This window comes from Electrona antarctica, assembly GCF_951216825.1.
Source record: "Electrona antarctica genome assembly, chromosome: 7".
NCBI classification, from domain to species: domain Eukaryota; kingdom Metazoa; phylum Chordata; class Actinopteri; order Myctophiformes; family Myctophidae; genus Electrona; species Electrona antarctica.
Genome location: NC_136812.1, coordinates 58,662,255 through 58,681,391, shown reverse-complemented (window position 1 = coordinate 58,681,391; position 19,137 = coordinate 58,662,255). Strand labels below are relative to the sequence as shown.

The following is a 19,137-nucleotide window of genomic DNA, read 5'->3' as shown; positions in this document are numbered from 1 at the left end:
CCCTCTGGAGTGAGTGTGGAACTATATAGTGGCCCTCTGGACTGGAGTGAGTGTGGAAATATAGTGGCCCTCTGGAGTGAGTGTGGAAATATAGTGGTCCTCTGGAGTGAGTATGGAAATATAGTGGTCCTCTGGAGTGAGTGTGAAACTATAGTGGCCCTCTGGAGTGAGTGTGGGAATATAGTGGTCCTCTGGAGTGAGTGTGAAACTATAGTGGCCCTCTGGAGTGAGTGTGGAAATATAGTGGCCCTCTCCATCGTCAAAGTTGCCCACCCCTGGTCTAAAGTGTTTAACGATCAGGTTTTCTCTTTTTATCCGTCTGTGTGTGTCTGTGTGTGTCTGTGTCTGTCTGTGTGTGTGTGTGTGTAAGGCGGGGCCCAGCTGGAGGTGAAGCTGGTGCTGCTGTGGAAGCACAACATGCGCATCGAGTACCTGGCGGCGGCGCCGTGGCCGCTGGACCCCGGCAAGCGGAGCACCCGGGTGGAGGTGACCATGGAGGGCAGCTACGACATCCTCCACGACATCAGCTGCACGCAGCGCAAGCCCATCACCAGCCCCTACCGCACCTCTGTGATACGGCGCTTCTGGAACACGCTGCAGAGGTAAATTGTCCCTAAAACCTATCCCCCCCCCCCCCCGCCCTAACCCAGTGGTGGAAAAAGTACTAACATTTTTGACTTGAGGCCAGATTCCACAAATGTCTTCTAAATCATGTTTCTATGTCAGTGGTTCTCAAACTATTTAATGTCAAGGACACCAAAAATGATATGTATGTAATTGGCTGCGGACCCCCATCTGAAAATATGTTGTTCCAGGGACCCCCCCAGAAGCAAAGATTTGAGTTAAAAATGTTCGCTCTGAAATAAAATAAAGATTTGCACCACATTTTCACGAACAAAAGATATGCATATGCAACACATATAAGTAAGTACATTTCACTTCACTGTCACCAGGTCCCACAAAACCATGACTACAACATGACGTAACAATTAACAATTTAGGCATTTAGCAGACACTGTTAATCCAGAACGACTTACATTAAGCAATAAAAAAACCATGGCATACATCACATATATAAAAAGTAGTGGTGTCGAAAAATATCGATATGAATCGATAATCGATTTTAACATTAGCGATGCGACTACATCGATGCACGTGTGTCTGGATCGGTCAGAATAGCGTCTCCATCGGATGTTGGTTCGATCCTAAAGTTGTGATTCGATATAATTCAACTAACTGCGGGAAAAACACAGATGTACAAGCCCAAAGCGCTGTGCATTGCGACGGGTAGATAACTTGTAGATCTGCTACTTCCAGCGCAGGGCGGGCCCATGCTTATGACGCTCTGTAACTATGCATCAGCAGCCAGTGACAGACACAACACACGAGCAGCATAAACCACTCGTCAGACGGGATGGCGCACAGGCAGATCCGACACAACTTTATTGCACACAATTGTGCTTTCATCCACGCTTCCATAGCCTTTTAAATCCTATTTCCCATCCACTTGGCACAAGCAGCAGCTTCCACCCGATCTGTGGTGGTGTCCTGTTGTCTGACGAGCGTAGCTACTAGCTAGCATGGGAGCTAATGTTAGTTTAACTTCCATATCGTTAGGAGTTAGAAGAAGGAGTCCTCCTTAATAACACTATGTACTTTCCATCCGTTCCCCAACCCCTCACACTCGCTGCTGGGTTTACACGGGCAGACACAAAGACGAATGGGAATATCATTTGGAGCTTTAACAATGAATGATAGACTGTATCGTTGCGTCTGCCCGTGTTTAATGGTCAGGGTTCCACTGTCCACAGCAGGCGGACCTGTCAAAACTATGCACTTCCCAAAACTCAGAGACATGCCACCACTTATAAGTTCAAACCCACCTCTGGAATATTGCTTGCCCCAGCTATCTCATTCCACTTTCATTTATTTTATTCCATAGTCTTAGTTTTTCTCTAATAAAGTTGTTTGTATTTGTTTTCTCATGTTCTCCTTGAAAAGTGTCTTTAAGTACTCAGAGAAGCATTATATAAATAATAATATTATCACTTATTATTGTCTCCACCAGGCCGAAGGCATGGGGAGAGTGTGTGTGTGTGTGTGTGTGTGTGTGTGTGTGTGTGTGTGTGTGTGTGTGTGTGTGTGTGTGTGTGTGTGTGTGTGTGTGTGTGTGTGTGTGTGTGTGTGTGTGTGTGTGTGTGTGTGTGTGTGTGTGTGTGTGTGTGTGTGTGTGTGTGTGTGTGTGTGTGTGTGTGTGTGTGTGTGTGTGTGTGTGTGTGTGTGTGTGCGTGCGTGCGTGCGTGCGTGCGTGCGTGCGTGCGTGCGTGCGTGCGTGCGTGCGTGCGTGCGTGCGTGCGTGCGTGCGTGCGTGCGTGCGTGCGTGCGTGCGTGCGTGCGTGCGTGCGTCCGTCCGTCCGTCCGTCCGTCCGTCCGTCCGTCCGTTACCAGCTAATCTCTGCCACCGTTTGCCCGATCCATGCCAAACTTTGCACACACTCCCTGGATGCCAACCTCTGCCCCAAATATTCCTCAACGGCCTGTTATAGCGCCACCATGAGGCCGATTTAGGCAAAACACATTTCTGTAGATTACTCGTACACATTTTATCCATACATCACACAATTCGGTATACACTATCTAGTGTATCATGTGATCAACATGGATCTGCACCATTTCCCATCTTCCATCCTGATTGGCTAAGATTGCCTTCCAAAGCTCACATGATTGGTCCGTTTCGAACAAAATGCCACAAATCACAAACACAGTGTGCAATTTCCGTGAAATTATACACGCACATTTCCACTAGGCCGAGGACGACATGCCACTCATTTCTTCCCCAAATCAGCCTCAAGGTGGCGCTATAACAGGCCAATTCCTGTTTTTAGCTATAACTGCATCGATCTGTATACAACTTATGTATGCGCACTCCCTAGAGGCCATGGAAAAACATTGTCCCTGCATCCCTCCACATCTGCCGGTTATAGCGCCACCATGAGGCCGATTTCTGCAAAACACATTGCTTATGTTAGTCGCACAGATTTCTTCCAAATGTCACGCAAATCGGTACACATGATCTCTGTAGTCATGTGATCAAGACGAGTCTGTTGGATTTCTCAGATTCTACACTGATTGGCTAACATTGCCTTCCAAAGTTTTCAGGAGTGGCCCGTTTTGTACGAAATGCTGCACATGTCCTGCTCATCCAGAATTCTATCCTCATGCTATGAGTGATCTGGCTCTGCATTTCCTCAACAAAATGAAGAAAATTGTTGCAAAAAAATAACAAAAAATGTTTATATTACTCCTAAACATTTGCCAAACATCTCACACAGTCCTATCCTCCTGGTGGAGACCTGTGCCCAGAAGGGCACTTTTTCTAGTTAATACTTGTTTTATTGCCTATGCTTATGTAGTCACTATTCATTGATTCACTCGTATCCAAATCCATTTGAAAAAAAAGCTCACTGCTCAGGTCAAATAGGTCAGACTACGGCGGAAGATTGGGAGTGAGGCTGCAGTTCTGACTGTGATGGGAAGTGCATTCCATAGTTTTGGAGCCAGAAGGGAGAAGAGTTTGGGACGTGTGGAGCGTTGTCCCGGCGTTTTTAGTGAAGGTACCTCCAGCTTCCCTGCGTTGGCTGATCTGAGTGCGCGGGAGGGTTTGTAGGGTACGATCATACTTGTGAGATTTGGGGGAGCCATGCCTTTGGTTGCTTTGAATGCCAGCATCAGAGTTTTGTATTCTGTGCGGGCAGCGACCGGGAGCCAATGGAGGGAGCGGAGAACGGGGGAGACGTGTGAGAATTTAGGCTGGTTGAAGACCAAGCGAGCTGCGGCATTTTGGATCAGTTGGAGGGGCTTAAGTGCACATGCCGGTAGGCCAGTAAGGAGGGAGTTACAATAGTCAAGTTTTGACAAGACTGTTGTCTGGATTAGGAGCTGGGCTGACTCCTGGGTGAGGAACGGTCTAATTCGTCGTATGTTGTAGAGTGTAAACCTACAGGATCGAGTGACAGCTGTGATGTGTGTTTTGAACGAGAGCTGACTGTCCAGGACAACACCAAGGTTCCTGGCTGTCGGGACAGACTTTACCAGGGCGTTGTCTACGGAGATAATTAGCTCCCGCATAGGGCAGGACTTAGCTGGGAAGAACAGAAGCTCAGTCTTGTCTGGGTTCAGCTTGAGGTGGTTGGAAGACATCCACTGTGAGATATCAGCCAGGCATGCAGTGATGCGCTCTTCTACCTGGGTGGCAGAGGGGGGGAAGGATAGAAACAGTTGTGTGTCATCGGCATAGCAGTGATAGGATATATTGTGAGCAGAGATGATGGTGCCAAGGGATTTAGTGTACAGTGAGAAGAGGAGGGGACCAAGTACAGATCCCTGTGGGACCCCAGTTTGGAGGGTGCGGGGGGATGATAGCAAACCTTTCCATGAAACCTGGTAAGTCCGGTCAGAGAGGTAGGAGGAGAACCACTTCAGCGCCGTCCCGCCGATGCCTAGATCGGCTAGGGTGTCTAGGAGCAGCTGGTGGTTCACTGTGTCAAATGCCGCCGATAGGTCTAGGAGAATCAGGACTGCGGAGTGGGAAGCAGCCTGGGCAGCATGTAGTGCTTCTGTGACTGCGAGGAGTGCAGTTTCCGTGGAGTGTGCCTTCTTGAATCCTGACTGGTTGGGATCCAGCAGGTTGTTCTGTGAGAGATGGAGAGAAAGCTGGTTAGAGACAACACGTTCAAGGGTTTTGGAAAGAAAGGAAAGGAGTGATACCGGTCTGTAGTTCTTGACATCTGAGGTGTCAAGAGTTGGTTTTTTGAGGAGTGGTGATACCCTGGCTGACTTGAAGGCAGATGGGACGCAGCTGAGGTGTTGATAATGGAGGTGATGAAGGGGAGCAGGTCAGGTGCGATGGTCTGGAAGATTGGAGACGGGGCGGGGTCGAGAGGACAGGTGGTAGGTCTAGTGGATGTGACTAGTTTCAGGACCTCGTCTGGGGATAGAGGAGAGAAGGAGGACATGCATGGTATGTTATGGTTAGCATTGGTTGAGTCGAGTGCTTCTTTATGGGGGAGGGGGGTAAAGGAGCTACTGATATCATCAACCTTCTTTTCGAAGTAGGTGGCAAAGGCCTCCGCGGTGAGGGATGAGGGTTGAGTGGGGGGAGGGGGTTTAAGGAGGGAGGAGAAAGTGGAGAAGAGTTTCCTTGGGTTAGAAGTGCAGGATTGGATTTTGGTGTGGTAGAAGGAGGTTTTAGCAGTGGTTAGTGAGAGGGAGAAGGCAGAGAGGAGTGAGTGAAAGTGGGAGAGATCATCTGGTAGCTTTGTCTTGTGCCACTTCCTTTCAGCTGCCCTGAGAGGTGTTCGTTCAGATCTGAGGGTTTCAGATAACCAGGGCGCCGGTGGGGATGAGCGAGCTGGCCTGGTCGAGAGAGGGCAGTGTTGGTCAAATGCAGATGAGATAGAGGAGAGGAAGGATGTGGTTGCGGAGTCGGGTGAGAGAGAGGGGAAGGACTCCAGGGAGGGTAGAGAGGAGAGAATAGAGGATGAGAGGGAGGAGGGGTTTAGGGACTTGAGATTGCGTCGGGTGGTGACGGTCGGAGGCTGATTCAAAATTCAGATCAATAACAAAAAACACAGAAAGGCAGAGTGCGAAAAGAACAGAGTGTGTGTGTGTGTGTGTGTGTGTGTGTGTGTGTGTGTGTGTGTGTGTGTGTGTGTGTGTGTGCAGAGTTTCAAAGTTTAAACAGCTGTGGAGCTGTTTTTCACCTTGTCTTCTGCGATACGATATCATACGCTCCAGACCTGATCATTGACCCAGAAAGGAATGCTGACCAGGCTACCTAACCCTAATCGAGGGGTTCTGAACCTTTTTGTACCACAACCCCACTTATATAAGTGATTGTTTTTGCAACCCCATCACCCCCCCCACCCCCCCCCCCCCCCCCCCCAGCCCTGCTGTACTGTAAGCATGGGTTATAGTTCTCAGTCGCCACGACTGATTTCAGTCATGTGGATTCCATAGGAGTCTTGCTCAAGGACACTTCAACACTAACTCTGGGGGAGCCTGGGTAACTGAACTGGCAACCTTGCGGTTCCCATCGGCCACTGAGCCACCCTAAGCCACCGCTGCCCATTTTGTGAGCTTGTAGATTGGCTATTTTTGGTCATTAGTTATTTTAAGATGAAAGAGTACTTGAAGTGATCAAACTAGCAATAGAATACACGTTTAGAAGCATCTTCCAGAAACATGAATATTCTCAGAAATGTCATAAAAGCAACAGTAATGCCTTAAATCTGTGATTTCTCCAGTTGGTCGGCCTAAAACATCATTACATTTTCAGTCTTGATCATTTATTATGGCCAGAGCACAACTAACGTGTCGCACTGTGAGACGTTTTGAGCTTGTAGATCAGCTATTTTTGCTATAATTTGAATTGAAAGAATATATTTTTTTGCTATTTCTAACACTCCGAACGCCCAGGACGAAGTTCTTTGTCCTTTCTATTAGTAACGCCCGACGCTCAGGACGAAGTATTGTCCAAAAGACGAAGTTTATTGATACGAGAACAGATCGCATGGCTGTATAGCCCAGACGAGAACAGATCGCATGGCTGTATAGCCCAGATGCGCCTCCTGGGATCTCCTCGGTGACGCGCAAGAGTGAAACGTCATCGAAAAACTCCCTCCTCTGTTTAGCTGATGAAAACAAAAATCTTAAAACGTTCATAACTCGCGATCTAAATCATCCCGTCTTTTTCTGAAAAAAGATCCTGTGTTAGACAGCGCTCCGTGGTCCAGTCGCTAGTCTCGATAGATTTATTCTTGTCTCCCGTTGTTGTCGATCGATTCTAGAGTGCTGTGGCTATTGTTAGCTGCTACACAACATCATGAACTTCCGGCCGGTCCGTCCGGAAAAGGCGTCCGTGTTTATAAATCGACTGGGCGCATGAATGTAATGGATTAAATAGTTCCGGGCAATTAAAGTGTTAATTTGGGAATTCCGAATCTTGAAAACCCCCTAGTTTGACACGTCACACACAAGAGATTTTGAAATGTTTAGCCTTATATAGGTTGTTAACCCATTTTTGGCGGGAACCCCTTTTGGTGTAGCTATTGAAAAATAGCAGATCTACAAGCTCACAAGCTTGTAGGTCTGCTATTTTTGAAAAATCGAAGAACCACTGACATAGAAACATAGCTTTTTCAGAAAACTGTCAGGATGTAGAAGACATTTTTAGAATCTGATCTCAGGTCAAAATGGGTTAAATGGTACCCCAACTTTCAACCCCTGAATTTACGTCAACTCGACGTTCAAGGACGTTCAAGGACGTTAAGTCCTCGAACGACTACTATTGCAATTTATTTTGGGTCACGCCCCTGTGATAGCTTAGATTGGCTATTGGATACTATCTTTGCTGTGTTGTTTGTTCTGATGTGGTGTTGTGTTGTCGTTTGAAAGCATCAACCAGACGGATCAGATGCTGGTCCACCTGCAGTCCTTCAACTCTCTCCCCGAGAACTACACCATTCCTGAGAGCACCAAGAATGGAGTCCCTCTCTTCTACATCCCCCCTGGCTCCACAACGCCGGTATGCTATACCAGTGGTTCCCAAACTTTTTCGTGTCAAGGACCCCCAAATCAACATTTATTAGGACCCCCCCCCCCCCCATTTGAAAACATATGCCAGTGACCCCGATAAGGGAGGATCTTTACGGCTCTAGCAGTGATTCCGAAACATATTAATTTCATGGACCTACGCATTATGCTACGGACCCCCGATTTAATGGCATTTCTATCTCTGGTATCCCAATTTATATTGTAAATCCACTGTTAATTTAACTCAGAGTGTACAAATGGAACCAAATGGACCATTTGTACACTCTCTGTGTTAGAGAGTGGACCCATAAGGGTCCATTTGGTTCCTAACTATCTCTAATTGAGCTAGGTACCCCCTGGAACTCCCTCAAGTACCCCTAGGGGTCCCCGGACCCCACTTTGGGAACCCATGTGCTATACACTTATACACTGTAGCAGTTAACCCATTCTGGGCGGGAACCCCTTTTGGTGTTTAGGCCTGACGTCGAAATTTAAAACAATGTCTTCAAAATCCCGACAGTTTTCTGAAAATCCTTATGTATCCTGTATCAGTGGTGGTGCTCAATATTTCATGTCAAGGACCCCAAAGATTATATGTAATATGCCTCCGCCCCCCCCCCCCCCCACCCCCCCCATCTGAAAATATGTTGTTCCAGGGACCTCCCCAGAAGCAAAGATTTGAGTTAAAATGTTCACTCTGTGATCATATATATATATTCAGATTTGAGGCATTTTCACGATTTTTCAAAAATAGCAGACGAGTGCCGCACTATAAGCTTGTAGATCTGCTATTTTTCAATAGCTAAAATATATAATAATGCTTTAAGTTTAAAACACCAAAAGGGGTTCCTGCCCAAAATGGGTTAAGCATTATTTTATACTTTAGCTGTTGAAAAATAGCAGATCTACAAGCTTGTAGGTCTGCTATTTTTGAAACATCGTGAAAATGTGTCAAATCTTTGAATATATATTCTTTCACAGCGAACGTTTTTAACTCAAATCTTTGCTTCTGGGGGGGGGGGGGGGGGGGTGCATGGAACAACATATTTTCATATGGGGGTCCTTTGGGGGTCCTTGACATGAAAATGTTTGAGAATGACTGACACAGAAACATAGGGTTTTCAGAAAACTGTCATGATTTAGAAGGCTTTTGTAGAATCGTCCTCCTGTCTAAATGGCTTAACTCAACTTTGAAAAGCACGTGCATGTATGCTGCATCTTGTCTCCGGTCCCTGGCACATGAACAGATTTTCTGGTAGCCTTTGATACAGCTACATGATATTGCCTTTCGTTCATTGACATAGGCCAGGCTGGCTCTGTAGATGGACAGGGGACTGCATTCCCATCACTGAAAGACCATCCATACAGTGAAGGAAGGAATGTCCGGCTTGGCGATGCACGTCCCTGCCAGGCATGAATGTCAACATAATGCCAACATAAACAGTAGAACGAAACCAAAAAACCAGAGGGATGTCTTTCTGCAAAGAAACACCCCAGCACAATAATATAGTGACTAATAAAGGGAAATGATGACTAAAATATTTAAATACTTATTTTAAATATAGGCTATATCACCTTTAAGTCTCTCGTGGTCAGAAACCATGAGTTTGTATTTCTAGTTCACCCGGGTTCAGAATTTAGAGCCAAACCTATTACCTGGGTGCTAGTATTGTGGCGGCCATATTGGATGTCATGGAAACTTGCAATACAAAAAATGTTTGTATTCATATCATTGATCAACCTGTGAAGTTTCGTGGAAATATCCCTCAGTTAAAACACATGCCCTATTCACCCCCATTATATACTGTGTATATATACATTTACCTATTGGGTCATAGATATTATTTTTTGGTGGACAACATTTGATGTTATGGCAAATGCAGGTATCCAAAAAAGGGGTGGTTTGCCCCCTGGGTAATAGGATCTGACAGGAAAAGTAATGTCTCTTTTCTTTTTCACGTTTGCAGCCATTTTGACAATATTCAAGCTCAAGAATATATGTCCCTTCTGTGCAATGCATCTTAGCCAATGGAATAATATTGCTTGTGTTTGCCAAAACAGTCAACAATTATGGTAGAAATCATGCAGTAAAGCACTATTCCGGGTAGCCACCATCTTGTAAATATGCACAATAAGGGTCCAGACCATAGAGTATATATATAATAGAGACTGAACTGGCGCGAAGCTCCGCCCCCCCAGCTATTCATGTCAGTGGAAGTTGCTCAGTGGCGTTTTGAAGCACCCGGAAGACTGCCGGAAGTCCCTACCAGGACCTCAACTTTGAGGTCCTGAGTGACGTAGGGCAACCGAGCGCTCAACATTAAAGCCCAGCTGCAGGGGTTTCCCGGTCATGAATCCACGGGTCCGCCTGTAGTCCCTCCTCCTACCACTAGGACCCAGAGCTTCAACGTTGGAAAGTCTGCCTGCCCCCTTGGTCCAGACACACCCAATAATAAAAATAGGTATTCCATTGAGTCTATCATGGTCAGAAACCATGAAATAGACACCAAGTTTGCATTTCTAGCTGATCTCGTTCATAAGTTAGAGCCAAACCTATTTTCTGGGTGCTAATATTATGGTGGCCATATTGTGGAGGCCATATTGGATTTCATGGAAACTTGCAATACAAAAAACGTTCGTATTTATATCATTGATCAACCTGTGAAGTTTCGTGGAAATATCCCTCAGTTTAAAAAAAATGCCCTATTCAACCCCCATTATATCTAATAGGGGCTAATATTGGGGCGGCCATATTGGATTTCCAGCAAAAAATTTACCGGGTTGTCCATATAGGTTGTGATCCTACGGGGTCAAAGATATTATTTCTGGTGGACAACCTTTGAGGTCATGGCAAATGCAGGTTTCCTAAAAAAAAGGGTGGTTTGCCCCCTGGGTAATTCCAGTTTGTGGAGTGAATTTGTGGAATGACTTGAGTATGCAGGTGCAGACATGAATCCTTTTTTTTCGGAGGTCATATTGAGACATGTTATATTATTTGGGAGGTAGTTGGACGAGAAGGGGCGGAGGATTATTTTCGCATGGCTGTGTTGTTGAACACATACACAGCTGAACGACTGGAAAGTTACACGACTGACCCACTCAGGTGATGGCAATAATTCTGCGTCGCAGCACGACCACTCTAACCCTAAGCCACCGTCACCCCGTGCCATGTTCCCCGCTGTCATTTTTACACTCCAGTATAAGTCAAAGACACAAGTCATTTTACACTTGGTTGCGTGCTGAAAATAGCCTCAAGCTCACAGCGCGTCGCGCTGCGCTGGTAGATCGGCGTGTAAGATGAAGTGTAAGATGAGCTATATTACGACGGCATCAAGGCCCGCCAAGATACATTTTAGTCGACTGAATCAACTTAAGATTTAGTCGACTAAAATCGTATGATATTTAGTGGACTAAAACTAGACGAGCACTAAAACATTCCAGGCGACCAAAACGTGTGAGTAAAACTAAATGAAAACTATTCAAAGGACTATGACTAAAAGTCTCTTGTCTGTGTCCTACTGCAGGTGCTGTCCCTGTAGCGCAGTGGCTGTAATTATAATACTAATCTTTATTGTCCCGAAGGATATCTTCACAGTCTGTTCAGTCAACACCCACATCAAAAACACATAGCACACAACACCAAGACAATACAAAAACATGAGGTCCCCACTGTATACAGAACCATCCCATCATACATGTACACTGTATACAGAACCATCCCATCATACAGTACATGTACACTGTATACAGAACCATCCCATCATACAGTACATGTACACTGTATACAGAACCATCCCATCATACATGTACACTGTATACAGAACCATCCCATCATACATGTACACTGTATACAGAACCATCCCATCATACAGTACATGTACACTGTATACAGAACCATCCCATCATACATGTACACTGTATACAGAACCATCCCATCATACAGTACATGTACACTGTATACAGAACCATCCTATCGGCGGGGCAGTTTGTTTTAACCCATTTAGGCCTGACGTTGAAGAAGAAAAAAAAAGTCTTCCGAAAGAATATATATTCAAAGATTTGTGCCACATTTTCACAATTTTTCAAAAATAGCAGACCTACAAGCTCGTAGCGCACCACTCGGTGGCACGCTATGAGCTTGTAGATCTGCTATTATTTTTCAATAGCTAAAGTATTACATAATGCTTAAAACACCAAAAGGGGTTCCCGCCCAAAATGGTTGATGGCTGAGGGGACAAAGCTTCTACGGAAACGGACCTTTTTCGGAAACGGAGATTAAAAAGCGTCATGTCATATTGAAAGTGCTTGCCGTGTGATGGCCTTATCGTTCATATCAGATAGTGTGGGTAGGAAGTCCGATGATCTTAGAAGCAATACGGCTTATGCGGGTGATACTGAAAAGTTTGTTTCTGTTAAGCATGGGCAGTATATGGTGTGGAAACATGCAGAACAGTACAACAGAACAGGTTGAATAATGCTTTTGTACAGTAATTACAGAAGATGAGAGGCAACAGATGATGTTAACCCATTTTGACCTGAGGACGATTCTACAAAACCCTGTTTCTATGTCAGAGGTTCTCAAAGTTTTTCATGTCAAGGACCCCAACAAATATATGTAATTGGCCGCCGACCCCCATCTGAAAATATGTTGTTCCAGCCAGGGACCCCCCAGAAGCAAAGATTTGAGTTAAAAATTTTCATTCTGAAAGAAATATATATATTCAAAGATTTGTGCCACATTTTCATGATTAAAAGAAAAATAGCAGATCTACAAGCTCGTAGCGCTCCCGCCCAAAATGAGATGAGTCCTTAAGATTAACGTATCTTAACCCAGTCTCTGTCTGTCCCACTACAGGTGCTGTCCCTGCAGCACAGTGGCTGCAAGGACTCGTCCCAGTCTCTGTTTGCGTCCTACTGGAAGCCCATCCTCTCCATGGACGCCAACTTCTGGCAGCGGTGGCTGCACATGCACCGCATCGCCATCATCCTGGAACACGACATGTGAGGGCACCGCACACGCATGCCTGCCTGCACGCACGCACGCACGCACGCACGCAGATCAGCCACATTAAGACGTGAAGGTGGGGGCCCCATGTGGCCTTCGGGCTAACAGTTGCCCATGTATGGCATAGCCTACTGTAGGCCTTGTTGACTAGATTAAGAAGTTTTTGCTACTGAAATGATCCATTATTTATATGGAGAAATCCCGTCATTTAACATGCATTTCAATGGGTGAGAAGGACAGCTTGCCATGTCTCCTCGCTGCTAATGTGCCTATTGGACAAGGACGGGTTGGGGAAGAACGTATTCCTTGTCCCAGATGGCATTTCTGGTCAAAACTAGTTTTATTCGACGGTCCATATAACAAACGTATGCGATGGTTGCGGTGATGCTTTGTGGTGTCCGAGCCGGAGACAGGTATCCGGTCCGTCACAACACGCACTCCTCCTACTGTAAGTAACATAAGTAACATCCGGTTGCGGTTTTTAGCTCTCCAAAATAAGCGTGTCCGTTACTGTGTGTGTGTGTGCGTGCTTGCGTGTGTCTGTGTGCATGTGTGTGTGTGCCCTCCGTGCAGGCCCGTGCCCAAACACCTGCACACGGCTGGGAGCAACGGTCGCTTCAGCACCATCCAGTGTCGCATCTCGCACTCTGCCCTCACCTCCCTGCTGAAGGACTGGAGCAGCTTTGTCCTGGTGGAGGGCTACTCCTACGTCAAGCTCATATACAGGTGAGGACAGCTTCGTCCTGGTGGAGGGCTACTCCTACGTTAAGCTCATATACAGGTGAGGACAGCTTCGTCCTGGTGGAGGGCTACTCCTACGTCAAGCTCATATACAGGTGAGGACAGCTCCATCCTGGTGGAGGGCTACTCCTACGTTAAGCTCATATACAGGTGAGGACAGCTTCGTCCTGGTGGAGGGCTACTCCTACGTCAAGCTCATATACAGGTGAGGACAGCTTCGTCCTGGTGGAGGGCTACTCCTACGTTAAGCTCATATACAGGTGAGGACAGCTTCGTCCTGGTGGAGGGCTACTCCTATGTCAAGCTCATATACAGGTGAGGACAGCTTCGTCCTGGTGGAGGGCTACTCCTACGTCAAGCTCATATACAGGTGAGGACAGCTCCATCCTGGTGGAGGGCTACTCCTACGTCAAGCTCATATACAGGTGAGGACAGCTTCGTCCTGGTGGAGGGCTACTCCTACGTCAAGCTCATATACAGGTGAGGGCAGCTTCGTCCTGGTGGAGGGCTACTCCTACGTTAAGCTCATATACAGGTGAGGACAGCTTCGTCCTGGTGGAGGGCTACTCCTACGTCAAGCTCATATACAGGTGAGGACAGCTTCGTCCTGGTGGAGGGCTACTCCTACGTCAAGCTCATATACAGGTGAGGACAGCTTCGTCCTGGTGGAGGGCTACTCCTACGTCAAGCTCATATACAGGTGAGGACAGCTTCGTCCTGGTGGAGGGCTACTCCTACGTCAAGCTCATATACAGGTGAGGACAGCTTCGTCCTGGTGGAGGGCTACTCCTACGTCAAGCTCATATACAGGTGAGAGCAGCTCCATCCTGGTGGAGGGCTACTCCTACGTCAAGCTCATATACAGGTGAGGACAGCTTCGTCCTGGTGGAGGGCTACTCCTATGTCAAGCTCATATACAGGTGAGGACAGCTTCGTCCAGTGTTGGTTTCGTCGACTAAAACTAAGACGAAAAATGTTCGTCGACTAACCTTTTTTTCACTGACAAACTAAATGGAAACTAAATGAAAACTAAGCCATGATGACTAAGACTGAGACTAAATATACTGACAATTCCGTCAACAAATAAAAACTAGACTAAAATGTTAGGAAGGGACTAGTGTGCAAGAGATCCAGTATAAGTCATTTTTCACTTGGTTGCATGCTGAAAATAGCAGATCTACAAGCTCAACGTGTCGCGCTGCAACACGTGAGCTTGTAGATCTGCTATTAGATCTGCTTGTAGTCATTACGACGGCACCAAGGCCCGCCAAAATAAATTTTAGTCGACTGAATCAACTGTAGATTTAGTCGACTAAAATCTTATGATATTTAGTCGACTAAAACTAGACTAACACTAAAACTTTCCAGGTGACTAAAATGTGACTATATGAAAACTATTGAAGAGACTATGACTAAAACTAAAATAAAAATGTTCTGCCAAAAACAACACTGGCTCCGTCCTGGTGGAGGGCTACTCCAGGTGCGGACGTCGATTTTTGTCTATGGTCTTTCATTTGTTTTGCTTTGCTTGATTTCGTCGAAGACGAAAAATGTCCGTCGACTACCTATGAAAACTAAACAGAAACTAAAGGAAAACTAAGCTCTGATGACTAAGATATTTTGACAATTTCGTCAGCAAATTAAATAAATGTTAGGTACTAGTGGACAAGACATCCCGAATAAGTAAAAGACAAAAGTACATTTTCACTTATGTTGAAAATCTACAAGCTCACAAATCTTCAAGCTCAAACATGTCACACTGCGATGCGTTGTGAGCTTGTCGATCGGCTATTTTCGTTACGACGGCATCAAGGCCCTCCAAAATACATTTTAGTCGACTTAAATCGTATGATATTTAGTCGAATAAAACTAGACTAACACTAAAACATCCCGGGTGACTAAAACGTGCCTAAAAACTGAATGAAAACTATTCAAGTTCTGACGATCTGACGAAAGATGGGACTTTGATCGCCAAGGTTGTTGCCCGTTGTGTGTGAGAAAGGCTCTGCGAGAAGATCCGGCAGGCGTTAAATGCGCTCGCCGACGATGCCTTCCAGAGCGTTTCTGAATATCTAGCAGGTTTGACTCTTATCGCGTGACTGGACATCATACGGTATCACGGCATAACCTCTTTAAGGCCCTACTTCGTCATACAGGAGTTGTTGCACAACAGTAGCGAAAATAGCAGATCTACAAGCTAAGCAATGTGTTGTGTGTCTGTTTCATTGTGGATTGTTGTCTCTCCCCCTCAACAGTTGCTCAGAGCAGCCTCCCACCAGCTTCTACCTGGTGGTTTGTGTATGTTTCATTGTGGATTGTTGTCTCTCCCCCCGACAGTTGCTCAGAGCAGCCTCCCACCAGCTTCTACCTGGTGGTTTGTGTATGTTTCATTGTGGATTGTTGTCTCTCCCCCCCGACAGTTGCTCAGAGCAGCCTCCCACCAGCTTCTACCTGGTGGTTTGTGTATGTTTCATTGTGGCTTGTTGTCTCTCCCCCTCAACAGTTGCTCAGAGCAGCCTCCCACCAGCTTCTACCTGGTGGTTTGTGTATGTTTCATTGTGGATTGTTGTCTCTCCCCCCAACAGTTGCTCAGAGCAGCCTCCCACCAGCTTCTACCTGGTGGTTTGTGTATGTTTCATTGTGGATTGTTGTCTCTCCCCTCGACAGTTGCTCAGAGCAGCCTCCCACCAGCTTCTACCTGGTGGTTTGTGTATGTTTCATTGTGGATTGTTGTCTCTCCCCTCGACAGTTGCTCAGAGCAGCCTCCCACCAGTTTCTACCTGGTGCGTCTCATCTCCAAGGCCCCGTGCATGGTGCTGAGGCTGGGCTTCCCCATCGGCACGCTGGCCCACGTTCGGAACAAGGTACGTGCTGGTCTGGTTCCAGTGTTGATTTTGATGGCAAATTTTTTTGTTTTAGTTTTAGTCATGGTCTTTGGAATAGTTTTCGTTTGGTTTTTAAGTCACATTTTAGTCACCTGGAAAAGTCACCTTTTAGTGTTAGTCTAGTTTTAGTCGACTAAATAATATTTTAAGAGGGCTGTCATACTGTGTGTCTTAGGCTCAATTGTCAGTTTGTCACCTCCCCCTTTCACATTCAATAGACCCCGCAATCTTTCCTGGGGTCTAGTGGGACTATAGTGAATTCTAATAAAGTAATTGCCGTACAATTTTGTAAAAAAATACGTATTTTGCCACTTGTTCGAATGTCCCACTCCCAACCCCCCTGTCAAAAATAGCTAAAATCTCGAATAACAACCTAAAACATGAACCTTAATTCTAACGGTTGCAACAATAACAATTAAGGAACCAATTATAGCAAAAATGATGGAGGTGGTGGGTCAGTTCAGAATAAGAATAACTAAAGAAATCAGTAAATAAGTGTAACTGTAATTTATTAAATCAAAAAACAAAATAAAGTTTTCAATAACAAAATGTTCACTTAATGAAATCAAAATAAAATAAACTGCCTCAAAAGGTATGGGTAAAGTCCAAGTGTCCTGGCACTGTCCAAAACTAAACTTAAATGTCCAAAAAATAAATCCAAATAGAACCCAGTCAATGCTGTGTGTAGTGGTAAGTCTCCTCTTACCACCCTGTACACTGTCCCGCAAAGTCCGTCCTTAATCGCAATCCAACATCCGGGGAAATAATCCAAAATGGAAAGAAAGTTCTCCTTCTCCTTGGTAGAAATCCTATAGAGCGTCGCAGTCCCGCCTCCTACCCTGGACCAGGAAATGAAACCCAATGCATTATTCTCATAGACATTTCTTAAAGTATTTATTTAAAGACGGTTACGCCGCGGACAAAGCCAACTGGAGTCGTGACAACTCATGACAACACAAACCATATTTTGGACCAAACAAATAATTAGAAAGAAGAAAAAAACGGCAGGTTACAACACTTTTTTTGTTGTTTTTCTTCTTTGTAATTATTTGTTTGGCAACACATGTATCTCACTGGCTTCTTGAGGCATATAGTCCAGCAGATAAATAACTAAATCTCATAGAGTAGCAGATTGGTAGAAAATAATAAAGTACATGAAAATGGAGCATAGTAAACAAAAAATACACAGATGTGACTCTGGGCACAGATGTTACAGTTGAACCAGGGCCATAGAGTTACGACAGAGTTACGACAACTCCGTTTACTTCATGGGGCCAGTCCAATGGCCCCATGAAGTGGTCTTCTACATAGACTTCTATTGAATGGGGACAACCGGACGTTTACGGAATGCATTGGAGTCTATGGGCTCGCGCGAGTACATGAACCGGCTGTTTATTACGCTCTCAAGAGTTAAAGATCTAATAATGGTCCATTTGGTTACCAACTCTGAGCTCTCCATCAGTTAGCTGGGACCACCTGGAACCCTCTCAAGGACCACTGGTTGAAAACCACTGCAATATATAATTTGGCTATTTAACAGATCTAAGGAACACTGCACGTTGCAGCAATGGCTCAGGGATAAGAGTTGCCGGTTGGCAACCGTGAGGTTCCCCAGTTCGATCCCAGAGTTAGTGTCGAAGTGTCCGTGCGTGCGTGCGTGCGTGCGTGCGTGCGTGGACCACTTGTTGCCTTATTATACGCACAAACAAGACGGTTTGTTTTGTCTTTTTTTCTCCGAACACAGATCGTGGACGAGCTCCGCGAGCAGATCCTCAGGCTGCGATTCCCGCACCGCGTCCAGAGCAAGGAGGCCACGCCCAAGACCAAGAGGAAGCTGCTGGGCGGGCACCCGTCCCCGCCGTCCAAATGTCCCTCGTCCTCCTCGTCCTCCTCGTCCTCATCGCTGCCTGTCCCCAAGCCCGCCCTGTCCGACAGGCCCTGTGTGGTGGTCCTCAACAAACCATTGGAGAAGTTGCTCATAAGGTATAACGTTTGTCTCGCGTATCCAAACAACTATTCCACAATCTCCGAAAGACTATATAGAGTCTGGAACTACACCTCCCGTAATCCGAGTAAGGAAGCTGCCATTTCCGTTCACGGAAATATATTTGTCTCCACCAGGCCGAAGGCATGGGGAGAGAGTATGTTTTGCACTCCGTCCGTGTGTGTGTGCGTCCGTCCGTCCGTCCGTCCTTCCTTCCTTCCTTCCGTCCGTCTGTTACCAGCTAATCTCCGGCACCGTTGGCCCGATCCATGCCAAACTTTGCACACACACTCCCTGGATGCCAACGACGAACCTCTGCCCCAAATATTCCTCAACGGCCTGTTATAGCGCCACCATGAGGCCGATTTAGGCAAAACACATTTCTGTAGATTACTCGTACACATTTTATCCATACATCACACAATTCGGTATACACTATCTCCATAGTCATGTGATCAACACGGATCTGCACCATTTCCCATCTTCCTTCCTGATTCGCTTCCAAAGCTCACATGATTGGTCCGTTTCGAACAAAATGCCACAAATCACAAACACAGTGTGCAATTTCCGTGAAATTATACACGCACATTTCCACTAGGCTGAGGACGACATGACACAATTTATTTTTCAAACCAGCCTCATGGTGGCGCTATAACAGGGCAATTCCTGTTTTTACCTATAACTGCATCGTTCTGTGTACAACTTTGTATGCGCACTCCCTAGAGGCATGGAAAAACATTTTCCCTGCATCCCTCCACACCTGCCGGTTATAGCGCCACCATGAGGCTGATTTCTGCAAAACACATTGTTTATATTAGTCGCACAGATTTCATCCAAATCTCATGCAAATCGGTATACATGATCTCTGTAGTCATGTGATCAAGACGAGTCTGTTTGATTTCTCAGATTCTACACTGATTGGCTAAGAT

The 19,137-nt window shown here is 45.9% G+C and overlaps 1 protein-coding gene across 4 annotated transcripts in view; it reads left to right on the top strand.

Moving 5' to 3' along the window:
• Window positions 1–19,137, top strand: part of szt2 (SZT2 subunit of KICSTOR complex) — a 179,041-nt gene that overhangs the window by 25,179 nt on the left and 134,725 nt on the right. For all 4 annotated transcript variants that reach the window (XM_079506037.1, XM_079506038.1, XM_079506039.1 and 1 more), the window contains exons 10-15: window positions 371–602; window positions 7,456–7,585; window positions 12,449–12,594; window positions 13,172–13,324; window positions 16,089–16,203; window positions 17,969–18,207. In XM_079506037.1, the coding sequence (XP_079362163.1) occupies window positions 371–602; window positions 7,456–7,585; window positions 12,449–12,594; window positions 13,172–13,324; window positions 16,089–16,203; window positions 17,969–18,207 (1,015 nt within the window). The remainder of the gene's footprint in view (window positions 1–370; window positions 603–7,455; window positions 7,586–12,448; window positions 12,595–13,171; window positions 13,325–16,088; window positions 16,204–17,968; window positions 18,208–19,137) is intronic.